The sequence below is a fragment of the Brassica oleracea genome, chromosome C2, assembly GCF_000695525.1.
Source record: "Brassica oleracea var. oleracea cultivar TO1000 chromosome C2, BOL, whole genome shotgun sequence".
NCBI lineage: Eukaryota > Viridiplantae > Streptophyta > Magnoliopsida > Brassicales > Brassicaceae > Brassica > Brassica oleracea.
The window spans coordinates 12,627,729-12,641,737 of NC_027749.1; the positions used below are offsets into that span (position 1 = coordinate 12,627,729).

Here is a 14,009-nt window from a genome sequence, read left to right on the forward strand (position 1 = left end):
ATGCACTGGAGTGGCAATCGGCTCAGGGGTACTGATCCTACCGAGCACAAATCACGTGATCACCGACTCCCCACTGCTATAATGATCCCTAATTCTACACCACGGTGCAATGTGGATGTTGCGTGGGATGCGCGAACTGGAACCTGTGGTTTGGGAGGAGTTTTCGGTGGCTCCCTTGCTACTCCCGATCTGTCTGAATCTCGGACTCTTGTATCTTCTACGTTAATGGCTGAGGTCTTCGCTATTCGTTTGGCGGTCATGACGGCTGCGTTCTCAAACATTAAATCCCTCGTGATCCTCTCTGACTCTCTAACCTTCATCACCCTGCTGAAAGGGAAGGAGACAAGACCAGGGTTGTTTGGAATTTTGTTTGACATTCATCACTTTAGCTCCTATTTCGAAATTATTTCCTTTTCCTTTATTCCTCGCATTCAAAACATTGAGGTTGATTATGTAGCTAAGGCAGCTCTAGCTGAGGCTATTGTTTCCCCGTATAAGATTATTATGAATGAATGAAAATCTCTATTTGCTCAAAAAAAAAAAAAAAAAAAACTTAGTCCATGTCTCTCTCACTAATAACACCTAATCGTCTGATTTTATATTAAGCCAACATCTTAGAAAAATTGTGAATCTAGATAAAAAAAAATGAATAAAAAGAAGAGAGAAAAGAAAAAAAAAAAAGATCTTGTGGTTCCCGAGTCTTCAAGGAAACTCTCATCTCTCTCTCTGTCTGAATAAAAAAAAGAAGAGGAGGAGGAGGAAGAAGAAAAAGATAAGGAAGCAGGGATATTCGAAAAAACCCTAAACACTAACAAACTCCAATAATGTCATCCTCCACTCTCCAAGCTTCTCTTCTCCTCCGTCCTCCTCCTCTCCATTCCTTCAAACCTCACCATCGTCCTCTCTTCTCTTCTTCTCTGACTCTGCGTTTCAATCCTCAATCTCTCTCCAGCTTCTACCGTCTTTCTTCGACTCTTCTCAGCTCTCGATTTCACCCCCTTCCTTGCTCACTCCGCCAAGACAATGTCGCTTCCGACTCCGATTTCCTCCCCAAGGACTCCGGTGAGGTTGCGGATTCCGCAGAGAGTAGATTGGTTCCGGAATTAGCGACAAGCGATGGATACGAGGGAACGATTAGCGGAGGAGAAGAAACTGAGGGTAAAGAGGAAGACTTGGAGAAGAAGAGCAAGTTTAAGATAGTGGTGCTGATGATGGGAGTATGGGCAGCCATAAAAAGAGCTATGGAGAAGGTAATGGAATGGGAGTGGCTTAGCTGGTGGCCTTTCTCTCGCCAAGAGAAGCGTCTCGAGAAACTTATAGCTGAGGCTGACGCTAATCCCAAGGACGCTGCTTTGCAGGGAGCTTTGTTAGCTGAGCTCAACAAGCACATGTATGCCCTATTTCAATTCCAATTTCTCATTGATTTGGATGAGTTGCTTAGGAGTTTAGTTTCGTAGTTGAATTCAATTGCTATTATGGTGTCTTTTTCTTCAGTCCTGAGGCTGTTGTCCAACGGTTTGAGCAAAGGGAACACGCAGTGGATAGTAGAGGAGTTGCTGAATACATTCGAGCTCTTGTCGTTACTAATTCTCTCGCTGAGTATCTTCCTGACGAACAAACCGGGAAGCCATCTACTCTTCCCACACTGGTACATTTCTGCTTCTACTTTGGTCTTTGTTTTTTGATTCACCTGTTATTTGTACCTCCAACTGAGAGGAATACATTTCTAAGTTATATAATATCTTTCTTGATGTCTTTGTTGCTAAACTATTGTTTGCTTTATATGTGAATCATTGGTTGATTTATAGCTGCAAGAGCTGAAGCATCGCGCATCAGGCGATATGGACGAATCATTTGTGAACCCTGGTATATCTGAGAGGCAACCCTTGCATGTTACCATGGTATGTTCCGCTGGTGAAGTATATTAAGCGTGGATTTTCATATGGTAAAGATTTTATAAATGATATTGAGTTCTTAACAACATGTGTTTTTGCTTTGTTAGGTTAATCCGAAAGTCTCAAACAAATCAAGATTTGCACAAGAGCTTGTCTCTACGATCTTGTTCACAGTTGCTGTTGGAGTTGTGTGGTATGTCTCATCTATATTTTAGTTGCATCACGGTTATAAGATATTAACTTTGATAGCATCGGTGGAAATGAAATGTTGCTTCTTGTTCATAGTTGAACATGTTATTGCTTCTCCAGTTTACTATTGTGTTCCTATAACAATGGAGGTTTGTTGTTTAGGTTAATGGGTGCAGCTGCTCTGCAAAAGTATATTGGAAGCCTGGGAGGGATTGGAACTTCGGGTGTTGGTTCAAGTTCTTCTTATTCCACAAAAGAAGTTAACAAAGAAATAACTCCAGAAAAGGTAGACGTTCATGACTAAAGTTTAATAATAATGTTCCTCACTATTCACAAGGATTCTAAAGTAGTTCAGTTAGAACTGTGAGGAAATGCATAGCTTTAGTTACAATAGCCAAACGTATGCTAAGAGACATATTGCAAAGTAGTTGAAGTTGCATGATACTATCTTTCATATCTGAGACGATTATTGTCTTTTTTGAATCCTGGATCCTCTCTGTGATAATGCTAGTTTACCCAGTGAACATTTTTAATAGTTCTGTTCATGTAAGCAAGCATTGAACGAAATGAATTTCGGAGAGTGACGTCACTGTATCTTATCCTGACAAGTTTGATTGCTGCAGAACGTCAAAACATTTAAGGATGTAAAGGGTTGTGATGATGCAAAACAAGAGCTTGAGGAGGTGGTAGAGTATCTTAAAAATCCATCAAAGTTTACCCGTCTTGGAGGAAAATTGCCAAAGGTATAATCTCTTTATGTTTGGTTATTAAATCTTCTCGATTGCATATTACTTGGCACTCTCTTTTTTTCCATTAACTTATACTGAAAGCAAGCATTTTGACTTTGAGGCATATCTTAAATGTTTGTTTCCAGGGAATTCTTCTTACAGGGGCACCTGGTACTGGAAAGACATTGCTGGCTAAAGTAAGTTCTCATATAGCTTTAAATTTTCGTCTCTTGTTGAATGGGATAGTTAGTTACCAAACAGTCAAAAATATTTCATTTATATGTGCCTCGCAGTCGAGATTCCATTTAATCGGAAACCTTTTATTAAGCTAACATACTTTGGTAATTGCAATTAGCTGACATAGTTAAAATTTTGTAAGGCCATTGCTGGAGAAGCTGGAGTACCCTTCTTCTATAGAGCTGGATCTGAATTTGAAGAGATGTGAGTCTTCTTCTAGTTTTCTTGAGCAACATTGTCATTATCGATTTATTATGAGGTGGCTTCTTCAGTAGTGGATAATGGCGTATAATATTTTATTTCCCTTGATTGATAGGTTTGTTGGGGTAGGAGCACGGCGTGTGAGATCCTTGTTTCAGGCAGCTAAGAAAAAGGTCTAACTCAACCTGTCACCATGAGTAAAGTTTTATTTGCTGATAATAATGTGTTACAGGCGCCTTGTATCATTTTCATTGATGAAATTGATGCTGTTGGGTCCACGAGGAAACAATGGGAAGGGCATACAAAGAAGACATTGCATCAACTACTCGTCGAAATGGATGGTTTTGAGCAGAATGAGGTAGTCTTTTCATCGAGTGATAGTGTATCTTGTAATCACGTTTCCTAATTTTCTGCATTATATAATAGTACTTCGCTTCTTTTTTGTATTGCTCTGCAGGGAATAATAGTTATGGCTGCTACAAACCTGGCTGATATACTTGATCCGGCCCTGACAAGACCGGGTAGATTCGATAGGCATGTAAGTATTCAGCTTCTTGTGACTCTTCTCTCTATTTATAATGGTATCGAAGATGAGAGTTTTTGTTTTAGATTTTGTATAGAACTTTTGCACATTTGGTGTTCAATTGGTTATTATCTATGTTTTTTTTTTTTTTAATTTTGCCAAAGAAATAGAAATTACTTACATAGTTTATATTAGATTGTGGTCCCAAGTCCGGATGTCCGTGGACGCCAAGAGATTTTGGAACTCTACCTCCAAGGCAAACCTATGTCAGATGATGTGGATGTTAAAGCAATTGCTCGCGGAACTCCTGGATTCAATGGTGCTGGTGAGTATCTGAAACCTATAACTACATTTTGTCATTTAGTCATGAAAATTCAATGACTCACCACGTTTTCTTCAATCTCACCAAAAAAATCTCCAGATCTCGCAAACCTGGTTAATATTGCTGCCATAAAGGCAGCTGTTGAAGGGGCTGAGAAGCTATCCGCTGAGCAGTTGGAATTTGCAAAGGACCGAATAGTTATGGGCACAGAGAGGAAGACGATGTTCGTATCAGAGGACTCTAAAAAGGTATCTCTAATACCCGAGTGTTAGAAGTTTTTGGATGTGACCTGACCTCTTATCTGCTTCGTTGCCTCTTTTAGCTCACTGCATACCATGAAAGTGGTCATGCTATTGTTGCTTTGAACACGAAAGGTGCACACCCGATCCACAAAGCAACAATAATGCCACGTGGATCTGCGTTGGGAATGGTTACGCAGCTACCATCGAACGATGAAACATCAGTGAGCAAAAGGCAGCTATTAGCTCGTCTTGATGTATGTATGGGAGGAAGAGTCGCAGAGGAGCTCATCTTTGGCCAGGACCATATCACCACTGGAGCAAGTAGCGATCTCTCCCAGGCCACAGAACTTGCTCAATATATGGTAGTCACTTGTTATAACCTTCATATGACACGAACATTGGTTATTTTTTTCCCGTTCTGTCAAAAGAGTTAGTTATAGTAATGGTTTTTGGTTTAACATGGAAGGTATCGAGCTGTGGGATGAGTGAAGCGATAGGACCAGTTCATATAAAGGAAAGACCAAGTTCTGAAATGCAATCACGCATCGATGCAGAGGTAGGGACTCTCTTTATTCATATTCTTCCTCGTTCAAATCCCATTTGCTGCTAAGTCTGATCATTCGATGGTGTTGATACTTATGATCAGGTTGTGAAACTTCTTCGAGAGGCATACGAGCGAGTGAAATCTCTCTTGAAACGGGTATGTTTGTGCTACGTTTTCTAATATATAAAGGAAAACTTTTAATACTAAAGTCTTTATCGTGTGTGTTTTTTGCCAGCATGAGAAGCAGCTACACACGTTAGCAAACGCACTTCTAGAGTATGAAACGCTAACCTCAGAGGACATAAAGCGTATCCTCCTTCCAAAACAAGAAATAGACAAGTTACAGGAGAAACAAGAAGAAGAAGGAGACTTGGTATTGGCCTAGTCCGCATTATTTATTATCATAAACACAACACCTTTTTGGGTGAAAAGGGGAGGTTCAAAACTTTTGTACAGATTATATCTCCTGTAGCTTAAAATTTCCAAAGGAATGTATTTCTAGTTTTTATTCTATGTTGTGATTCTCTTCAAGGTTATTGCAAGTTCTCTTTATGTTTTAAGCGAAATTGGCAAATTAAATGTATCAAGAAAACATTGATTTGTAATGATAAATGAACATGGAAGCATTGTTAATGGAGTTACCTGTCCATGTGAGGGGTGGTTCGAATATTTAAAATAAAATAGTAGAAAAAACTTTGAAAGTGTACCTTCTTACAGCTAATGGAGCTAATGTATGTTGTTTCCTGGATCACAAGTCAAAGACAAAATCTATAAAACTATTACACAATAAAAGATCACCTTCCCTGGTAGGTCCTTGTGGAGATTTTCACATCCCACAAATGCTATTGGTTGAATAAAGATAGTATAATAAAACAAAAATAGTGTGTGGCCTTTATGGGTGCAAACTATAAAAGTGTTAAAAAGGCAAAAAAGAGTGGAGTGGAAACCCATGATCATTCACCACTTTCGACATGTCTCTCTGCAAAAATTTAAAGATTCCTTCAAGTGGCAAAAAAGCAAAACTCCAAAATCATATTTGGTTCTTTAGAGAAGAAACCAAAAACATTCATCAAATTAACAAAATAAAAAAAGTTAAATAAGGGACTTATTATGTAACAATAAATGATAGATTATTATTTGCCTTGTCCATCATCCTCAAAGAGACTTTCTCTCTCTTTTCCCTTTGAAAGCTTTCATCCAACGGCAACCAAATCTCTCTGTTCATGGGGAACCTCCTGTTGTGTCTTGAACGGCAAGACGTTGGGAGATATCAGCTAAAGATTTAAGATTGCATTTGATTAGAGCTTCCACAAAGTAACAAGTCTCATCCTTTGTGTTCCCTTCCGGTACATCCACCACAAAAGACTCGATCACAAGTGTCCCCATTCTTCCTCCTCCTATCCTCTCAGGGTGAAGAGAGATAATCGAAGAATAGTTCTAATCGCACAAACAAACATTAATTAACACATTAGTTTTTAACACAAATGAACAATTGATTCAAACATGATGTCTTTTTTGTGCGTTATACCTTGAGCCTGTGATCACCACCAACGATCCTGATGCTGAGAATATGCTCATTGTCATCAAGCAACTCCAACCTCTCGGTGCTTCTAGTTGCAGGTAACCCTGACTTCACATCAACTTCTCGTACAGTACCAATCTCCATGTCTCCTTTCACAACACATCTACTGATAAATGGCTTGTATTTCTGTGGCTGATCAAATCTTCTCACGAGTGACCACACCTAAAATAATACTCCCTCTGTTTAAGTTTAGTCATCCTTGTAAGATAAAATTTTTATTTCAAAATAAGTAATGTTTTATAATTTCACCGTAAAATGTATTGATTTTATATTCCAGTTTGTTTTTAGATTGGTTGAAATGAGGCTAAATGTATAAAAAATAATGTTTTTATTTAGAAAATATACACAATTAAATATTTCTTTAATACGTGTGCAGAAGTAAAAAAAAAAAAAAAAAAGTGTAAAACTACGATTAAAATGAAACTGAGAGTACCAAACGAATCCATCAAATTATTCTTTTTTCAATCAAACCTCAACACTTTCTAAATCAAGCAGTAAGATGATTGGAAGATAAGACACTAAGAAGAGAGAAAGAGAAGAGAGGTTACGATATGAACAGGAGCTTGGATGTGTTTAACAAGCGTAGAGCTACACTGATTCTCCACAAGCTCATGCTTATGGTGCTGCCTCCTTATATACTCTCTTTCCAGATTATTCATCTCCATCCCGTTTCTAGCTTCCATCTTCACTGAAAAAGAAGGCAAGGTCGAGATTTGACTCGTTAGAGATCTGATGTCGGAGATAACTTTCAAGCTAGATCTTCCGATGAAAACGTTAATGTGAAGGAAAAGGAATAGATAGATAGATTTCACTTCGCCGCCCGTGTCTTTTTAGAGGGGAGAGATACAGAAGAAGAGACAGAAGACTTCTTCCAACTAACTTCTCTCTCTATCTCTCTCTCTCCCTCACTACTTGTTTTAAATTTTTAATTAACTAAATAGGCTCAGAGATTTTAGATAGTAAAATAAAATGTAACAAAAAGACATTAAAATCGATTGATTGGGTAAGACATCTTTTTTTGCAAGACGATTGGGTAAGACTAATTTCACTATTCTCATTGGACATGTTTTTCATAGAGATTTTATATTAAGTCCCGAAAATTTAGATCATTTACAGAAACACCATTCCTTGTCCGTTTTTAGACGTATATTTTCTAATATCATCTCCAATATACAAAATTAAATATTTTTCTACGGTCATCTTCAATAAATTTTATTATTTTTAACTTTAAAATAGAAGAAATATATAGTAGAGATAAAGTTTATTTCTATATATTATTTTCAAATAGTTATCTCTAATCATAAAGTTTAAATGGAGAACTGATATTTTTCTCATATTTATAGAAGAAAAAGTAATCATATCTATTTACAAAAATAAACAAAAGTGAATTATATAATTTACTTTAAAATTATATAATAAAGACAAATATAAAAAGATGTTGGAGATATTCTAAAGGGATAAATTTAGAAAACCACAAAGTGGTTGTTGTTAATTATTAAATTTTGGTTGGTCAAAATGAAGGAAAACACAGTACGCTTATATAGTACTAGGTGGATGGTCCACATACAATGTGTATATATTAGACTATGTACAATAATTATATAAATTCAACATCTTAATTTATACTTTTGTCACAATCCATGTTATCTTTTTTTTTCACTTATTAATTCTACACATACACACATTTTATCTCTACAATGCTTTTGTTTAATAAAATTCATCACCTATCTTGTATTTTTATTTCTATGGCAATAGCTACATATTAATTCAAAATTAATTTTATTTAAACTAAATAATTAAAAATGACATAATTTTAATATTTAAAATGACATAGTTTTAATATTTAAAATTACATAGTTTTAATTAAGTTCATAAAACTAATATTAATAAAAAATAAAACTATAAAAAATTGGCATTTTATTTTATATCCAAATGAAATGAAACTAATCTCTATTTATTGATCATTAAAAATGATGAATTTTATTTAGTTTTTAGTTTTTAGAAAAGTATTTTACTACAAAATAATTAAGTTTAAATTATTAAGTGAAAATATAAAAAAATAAAAACTAGATAGCCAATAATAATAAGACATGTGTTAGAATGGACCACAATTTATTTGCTTTCAACTAGTTAAAAGTGTTCAACAATTGTGAATCCACTCATGTTTTTTTCTCAATTCAACACCCATCTTTTATTGGTTTCAACAGTTGATTCAACAGTCCCATTGTTAATGGTTTTAATATAGTTCTTAGATTTATAGTTACATTGATATAATATATATTCTCACATGTTAACTTATCATATATTATGTGTATGTAATTATTTAAGCATGATTATATGTCGTATTAAGAACCACAATTATAATATACCTATCTTGTTTTCAATAGAGAAACTCAGAAAAATAAATTTATTTTCCTCTATTTTTGGAATTCCAAACAAATTGAACTAATGTAGAACTAATTACCATGTTAATATAAGTGAATCTGGAAGGAGAAAAATTCAAAGAAGATGACACAAAAATAATGGACTCAACTATGCTAGGTATATTGAAATTGAGCTTAAATATGTTATTAACTGTTTTGGTTTTACCAATGTTTGTCTTTATCTTAAAATATTTTATAGAATACTAATTGTTTTTTTTTCAGAAGTTCGATTGTCCGACTTTTCATCATTAGATTTCAATGAGGATGGTCTTCTCTTTGCATAAATCCCCTTAGTACTCTGTTGTTAAATATGAAATGACAACATTTCGAAACTACATGTGTTCAAGTGGAGGATCTAATGATTTTCACCATTTTGTATGTCCTTTTGGATATACAAAACTCATCTTTTCAACAGTGATTGATTTTGATGTTCTCCTACATGATGTTGCGAGCAGTCCCTCAAAGCATTCTTCTTTCATACTGGTTTTACATGAATGTTTGTCATCTTTTGAAGTTTGTAATACGACAACCATGGAAGCGTAAGGAAATGAGATATGTCCAATGAGTTATTATTTGTTGAAATGGAGGAGGTTATTGCTATTTGTTGTGCACTGTTTTGTGTTCACCGACTAATGGCAAACAGAGTCAAAGTTTGCAATTAAAGTCAATGCACAATTCTGTTAGAAGAAATGTCTGTATCTTGGCAAAAAAAAAAATAATCATACTAAAGCTTAGGGTTCAAACACACACAATCTGCAGTAGAAAAAAGTCAAATATATGGTAAAATAACAGATTGATTTTTCCATTGGTGAGTAAGAATTCATTTCCGAAAACATTCTTAAGCTCACTTTTCATACAGTTTACTCAATGACACATATTTTTGTTTATCTAATAATTTTTTTATTTTGTAAGATCTGAATACTATCTTTATAATTTTAATTTTTATTATGGAGGCTCTATTTTTTTAAGATCTGAAGAAAAAAAGAGGGAAGGAAATCCATAATTATGGAGGCTCTATTTGTTTTTAGGTTAAATATTTTGGTTAGTGAGAAATATCGGGTGGTTGGTGATGGAGGCAAGCAGGGCTTAAAATGGCGAAGGAGCGCATTTGACAAAAGTTCCAGGCTAGACAATGAGGACACGCCGTCGTGACTACACGGCGGCAGCAACTCAGCCGTCGACCTCGTTACCCGAAGCCCTCACAGTGAAGCCCATAGTTCCAATGTCGGGCACAAAAAGAATCAAATCGTGAGTTTTTTTTTCCCCCTTTCTTAATCAAATTTCCAGGGTTTAGGATATCTCAGTCCTGTTTGTAGCTTTTCTCTAAATGTCCCAATTCAATTGTAGTTGTTTCTCTTTAACGTACCCTCAGAAGTTGTTCTTCTTTTTCTAATTGTATCGTCAGATGCAATGCAAAATGTAAAGGATCAAAGAAGAGTAAGAAGAAGAAGTGTATAACAACAACAGGACTGTGGGATCGGCATATTCCCACAGAGATCCTGGAGGGGATACTGTCCCGCCTCGGATTACACGCTTCCGCCGTCTGCAAGACATGGTGTGAATCAGCTGTTTCTGTCCGTAAGTTACCGTGTCGCCCATGGCTTCTTCATCCAATAGATGACTGGACCATTCGTGGCTCACCTTACCTCCTTCTTGATCCGTTAAAGCCTCATCATGATCAGTCTCAAAAATACAACCTCGATTTCCCACACATGAGGTTTACGCCTGGTGGAATGTCTTGTTCTAGGGATGGTTGGGTGCTTGCGAAATCACCTCATCTCATGTATGCATTCTTTTTTAGCCCCTTTACCAAGAAGCTCTTCGTATTACCACTGGGGTCAATCTATCATTTAATGTCTCGCCTAGCTTTCTCAGCAGCTCCTACTTCCACTAGCTGTGTGGTCATCTCCTATTCTCGAATACCTCAAACTGCAGATTTTCTGATCGAAACTTGGCGGCCTGGTGAAGCCACATGGACCACCCATCGCTTTGAGAACTCTGTTCTTCGCAGGTGGGACAAATGTGTCTTCTCCAATGGTGTCTTCTACTTTCTCAGTACTTGTGGCTGCCTTGGTGTTTTTGACCCGTGTGAAGCAACCTGGAATCTTCTTCCCGTGAAACCCCTTCTTTTCCCAGAGGTGGATTCTCCAGTGTTCCTCATGGAGCATGAAGGAGACATCTTTGTTATGTGTTCGCGCCTCGACAGCAACCATATGGTGTTTAAACTAAACATGAAACAAAATGTATGGGAAGAGAAGAGAGATCTTGGAGGCTTGACAGTTTTTGCAAGTTGCCCTGGCTCTTTTATAAGAGCTTGTCTCTCCGCAGAGGAGATGAACAGAATCTATCCTTCTTTTACTGATTTTTATTTGATTTATGGCAGAACCTCTTGTCGCCCTCCAAGAACCAATTTGTCTTGCCGCGTCTCTTGGGTAGAACCACCTCAAAACAACGTTGATTTGCTCTGACTTCGTCATCCCTTTTACTTCTTTTTTGTAACTTTGTTTATGTGTTTCCAAAGGTTTAATTTGAATTAGTTTCATGTCTGTGTTTTAACATTGTATCTCTGTGAACTGAACTAGTTCCTATTAATCTGCAGTGTAATTAGCTTACTCTTTTAAGAATTACACACAAGCTAAAGAGGGCTTAATAACGTAATACTATGATCCATTGATTAATTAAATAAGGGAGGCCCAGGCCATTGGCCATATGACAGGTTTATCATTACCACTTCCTTAAGAACAAACTTGTTCTCTGAAGCTTTTGGTAGGGGTGGACATATCTGTTTAGTTTTGGGTTTGGTTTGGTTTGGTTTGGTTTGGTTTGGGTTTACTTAAGGTTTAGTTCGGTTTGGTTTAGATTTAGTTCGGTTCACTTTATTATGGTTTGGTTTTTGGTGTAGTTCGGTTTGGTTATAAATATGTTGGTAATGAATACTTGTAAGCCTTCCAAAACTGTTTAACTATTTGACTATTTTCTTCTTCTTTAGTCTTTAATTTATTGTTCTTTGAAGAACTTATGTTAATTTAACTTACCTTTAGACAACGGAAATTGGGGAATCTATGATGAATAAGAGAGACGGCGACAACTTTAGATGCTTATAGATTTTAGGTTTTGCTTTTAATACAATCTTTAGGTATTACGTATTAGGATTATAATTAAAGTATATATAATAGTATTGTTTGCTTCATAATTGGGAACTTATAAAAATATAGAAGTTAAGTAAAAAAAAAGATAATGAAACTCTGACTAAATGATGCAGCGTAAGCATCTTATTTATATTGGGTTTTAGTTTTATAGTTTCCTTTTTATTCTTGTTATAGATAAACATTAGTATTCTTAAATATTTAGAAAGATAATGATTAAAGACTTTAGGATAGAAGGTTAGATACTAATCCTTAAGGACTTAAGGTCTTTTCTTATTAGTATAAATAGTGAGCTCTTGATTTGTAAGAGTCACAACTTTGATTATTATTTTATAAAAACTTAAGGCTTTGTTTTACAACATCTCTTGAATCCTTGCAATCGGCTACAACAAAGGTGTTCTCAACGATCACAAGAAGACTTTGATCTTAGGCATTCTCAGACTAAATAGGATCATCGTGTTATCGGTTACTAAAACGGTACTTCCGCTCCATTAGTTGGTATCGGTTCCTAAAACGGTACTTCCGCTCGATCCAAGGTCATCTCATACGATGACACTTCGTAATCCTACGAACACCATAATGGCGCAAGCTATAACAGCTGCCGTTGATGGCGTACTAGCAAAATCTCAGCATGAGCTGCGAGGGTTATAACGTGACTTCTGTGATACTACTGCCCGTGTTTTTATTCAACAGCAACAACAACTTACTAGTCAGATTTTTGAAGAGGACGGGGAAGATGATGTTATTGAAAGTTTGGGGGCTAATAGAAATCATGACCAGGTACAAGTTCATGCATTAGAGGATCATCACGATCAGGTTGGAGACTTCGACGGTATGCCCATATATGACGTTTATGACGACGAACTATCTACAACGCTCGTCTATGATTTTTGCGGGGAGCCATGTTATAAATCAGATGTTATGTCAAAAGGAGGCACGTCTCCTCAAAGGAAGTTTCTATCCCCAAATGATACGCATGCGATTAATGGTAATATGACAAGAAAGACGCTTCTCGATAGACCTATCTTCACAAGCGACATGGAGAACTATTACGTTCCAGTCACAAACTTGAAGGATGAGCCTATCTATGATGTTTCTGATGATGAAGTATTTATAGATTCCCACTACTGCAGAGATCCACTTTTCAATGATGAAGATGAAGTTCAAGGCTTCAACAATGGAGGTGATTTTCACGTGGTAGTTGATGATGGTAGTATCTGTGTCCGCAAGGAACATATAAATTTTGGTTTGGGAGAACAGGATTGTCATCAGCAATTTCAACGCAAGCCACCAGATCGCAATCGACATAAAGGACACACATATCCAGATCTTGTTACAACACATAAAGGACTAACCAATGGTTGTGAGAATCCGAAATTGTTGGACAAAACAAGGCGTATTCTCAAGTTGGAGTATGATCAAGACGATTGTTTAAGTGAACTATCCCCTTTTCAAAAACATGCACTGGAAAACAGGATAACTTATCTTCAAAAAACTCTTGCCTTAGAGAAAGAGAAGAGCAGGAACTTGGAGCAGGAACTGAACGAAACGCTTAAGAGAATTCGAATGTTAAATAAGGGATCTGCAACTTTAGACAAAGATCTTAAGCATGGGAAAAACAGCGAAGTCGACAATGGGTCTTGGCTATCAAGGAGATTCATCAACTTCACAAATTGTGTTTGTTCGTGAGAATGAGTATTCACTACAAGAAAACATCGACATACTGAGGGAAAAAATCGTCGGTATGTCGTCGGAATAACGTTTTTCCGACGACATACCGACGAAACAAGTCCTCGAAAATAACTCCTCGGAAATTCATTTTTCCTCGGAATTTCCTCAGAAATTTCCGACGGAATTCCGAGGAAACAAATTTCCGAGGAAACTCCAAGGACCACAAGTTCGTCGAAAAGCTCCTCGGAATATACTGAGGGAGAACTTCCTTGGGATATTTCGATGGACTTTCCGATGGTCCAATCC

General features: G+C 36.5%; 4 protein-coding genes across 5 annotated transcripts; 3 read left to right on the plus strand and 1 right to left on the minus strand.

Moving 5' to 3' along the window:
- LOC106323482 lies at positions 1 to 516 on the plus strand. The gene has a single exon (XM_013761597.1). It carries the CDS (start codon positions 1 to 3, stop codon positions 514 to 516), a length of 516 nt encoding a protein of 171 aa, XP_013617051.1.
- A 234-nt stretch (positions 517 to 750) lies between these two features.
- LOC106327412 (ATP-dependent zinc metalloprotease FTSH 11, chloroplastic/mitochondrial) lies at positions 751 to 5,518 on the plus strand. Its single transcript, XM_013765556.1, has 17 exons — positions 751 to 1,390; positions 1,495 to 1,648; positions 1,809 to 1,901; positions 2,003 to 2,088; positions 2,247 to 2,370; positions 2,708 to 2,827; positions 2,959 to 3,009; positions 3,192 to 3,253; positions 3,366 to 3,423; positions 3,483 to 3,608; positions 3,708 to 3,788; positions 3,969 to 4,098; positions 4,195 to 4,343; positions 4,418 to 4,699; positions 4,804 to 4,893; positions 4,984 to 5,037; positions 5,117 to 5,518. Exons 1-17 carry the CDS (start codon positions 825 to 827, stop codon positions 5,264 to 5,266), a joined length of 2,376 nt encoding a protein of 791 aa, XP_013621010.1. The 5' UTR covers positions 751 to 824; the 3' UTR covers positions 5,267 to 5,518.
- Positions 5,519 to 5,834: 316 nt separating this feature from the next.
- LOC106324844 (abscisic acid receptor PYL8-like) lies at positions 5,835 to 7,367 on the minus strand. The gene is made up of 3 exons (XM_013762835.1): positions 7,012 to 7,367; positions 6,410 to 6,625; positions 5,835 to 6,318 (listed from the first exon to the last, which is right to left on the minus strand). Exons 1-3 carry the CDS (start codon positions 7,144 to 7,146, stop codon positions 6,103 to 6,105), a joined length of 567 nt encoding a protein of 188 aa, XP_013618289.1. The 5' UTR covers positions 7,147 to 7,367; the 3' UTR covers positions 5,835 to 6,102.
- A 2,243-nt stretch (positions 7,368 to 9,610) lies between these two features.
- LOC106322775 (F-box/kelch-repeat protein At3g18720-like) lies at positions 9,611 to 11,500 on the plus strand. 2 transcript variants are annotated; one of them, XM_013760911.1, is made up of 3 exons: positions 9,611 to 9,694; positions 9,915 to 10,134; positions 10,292 to 11,500. In XM_013760911.1, the coding sequence occupies exons 2-3, from the start codon at positions 10,019 to 10,021 to the stop codon at positions 11,352 to 11,354; spliced, it is 1,179 nt and encodes a 392-aa protein (XP_013616365.1). In that variant the 5' UTR covers positions 9,611 to 9,694; positions 9,915 to 10,018; the 3' UTR covers positions 11,355 to 11,500. The 2 variants fall into 2 exon arrangements, with proteins under 2 accessions (XP_013616365.1, XP_013616366.1); XM_013760912.1 differs by lacking the exon at positions 9,611 to 9,694 and having other exon boundaries at positions 9,878 to 10,134.
- Positions 11,501 to 14,009: the final 2,509 nt, after the last annotated feature.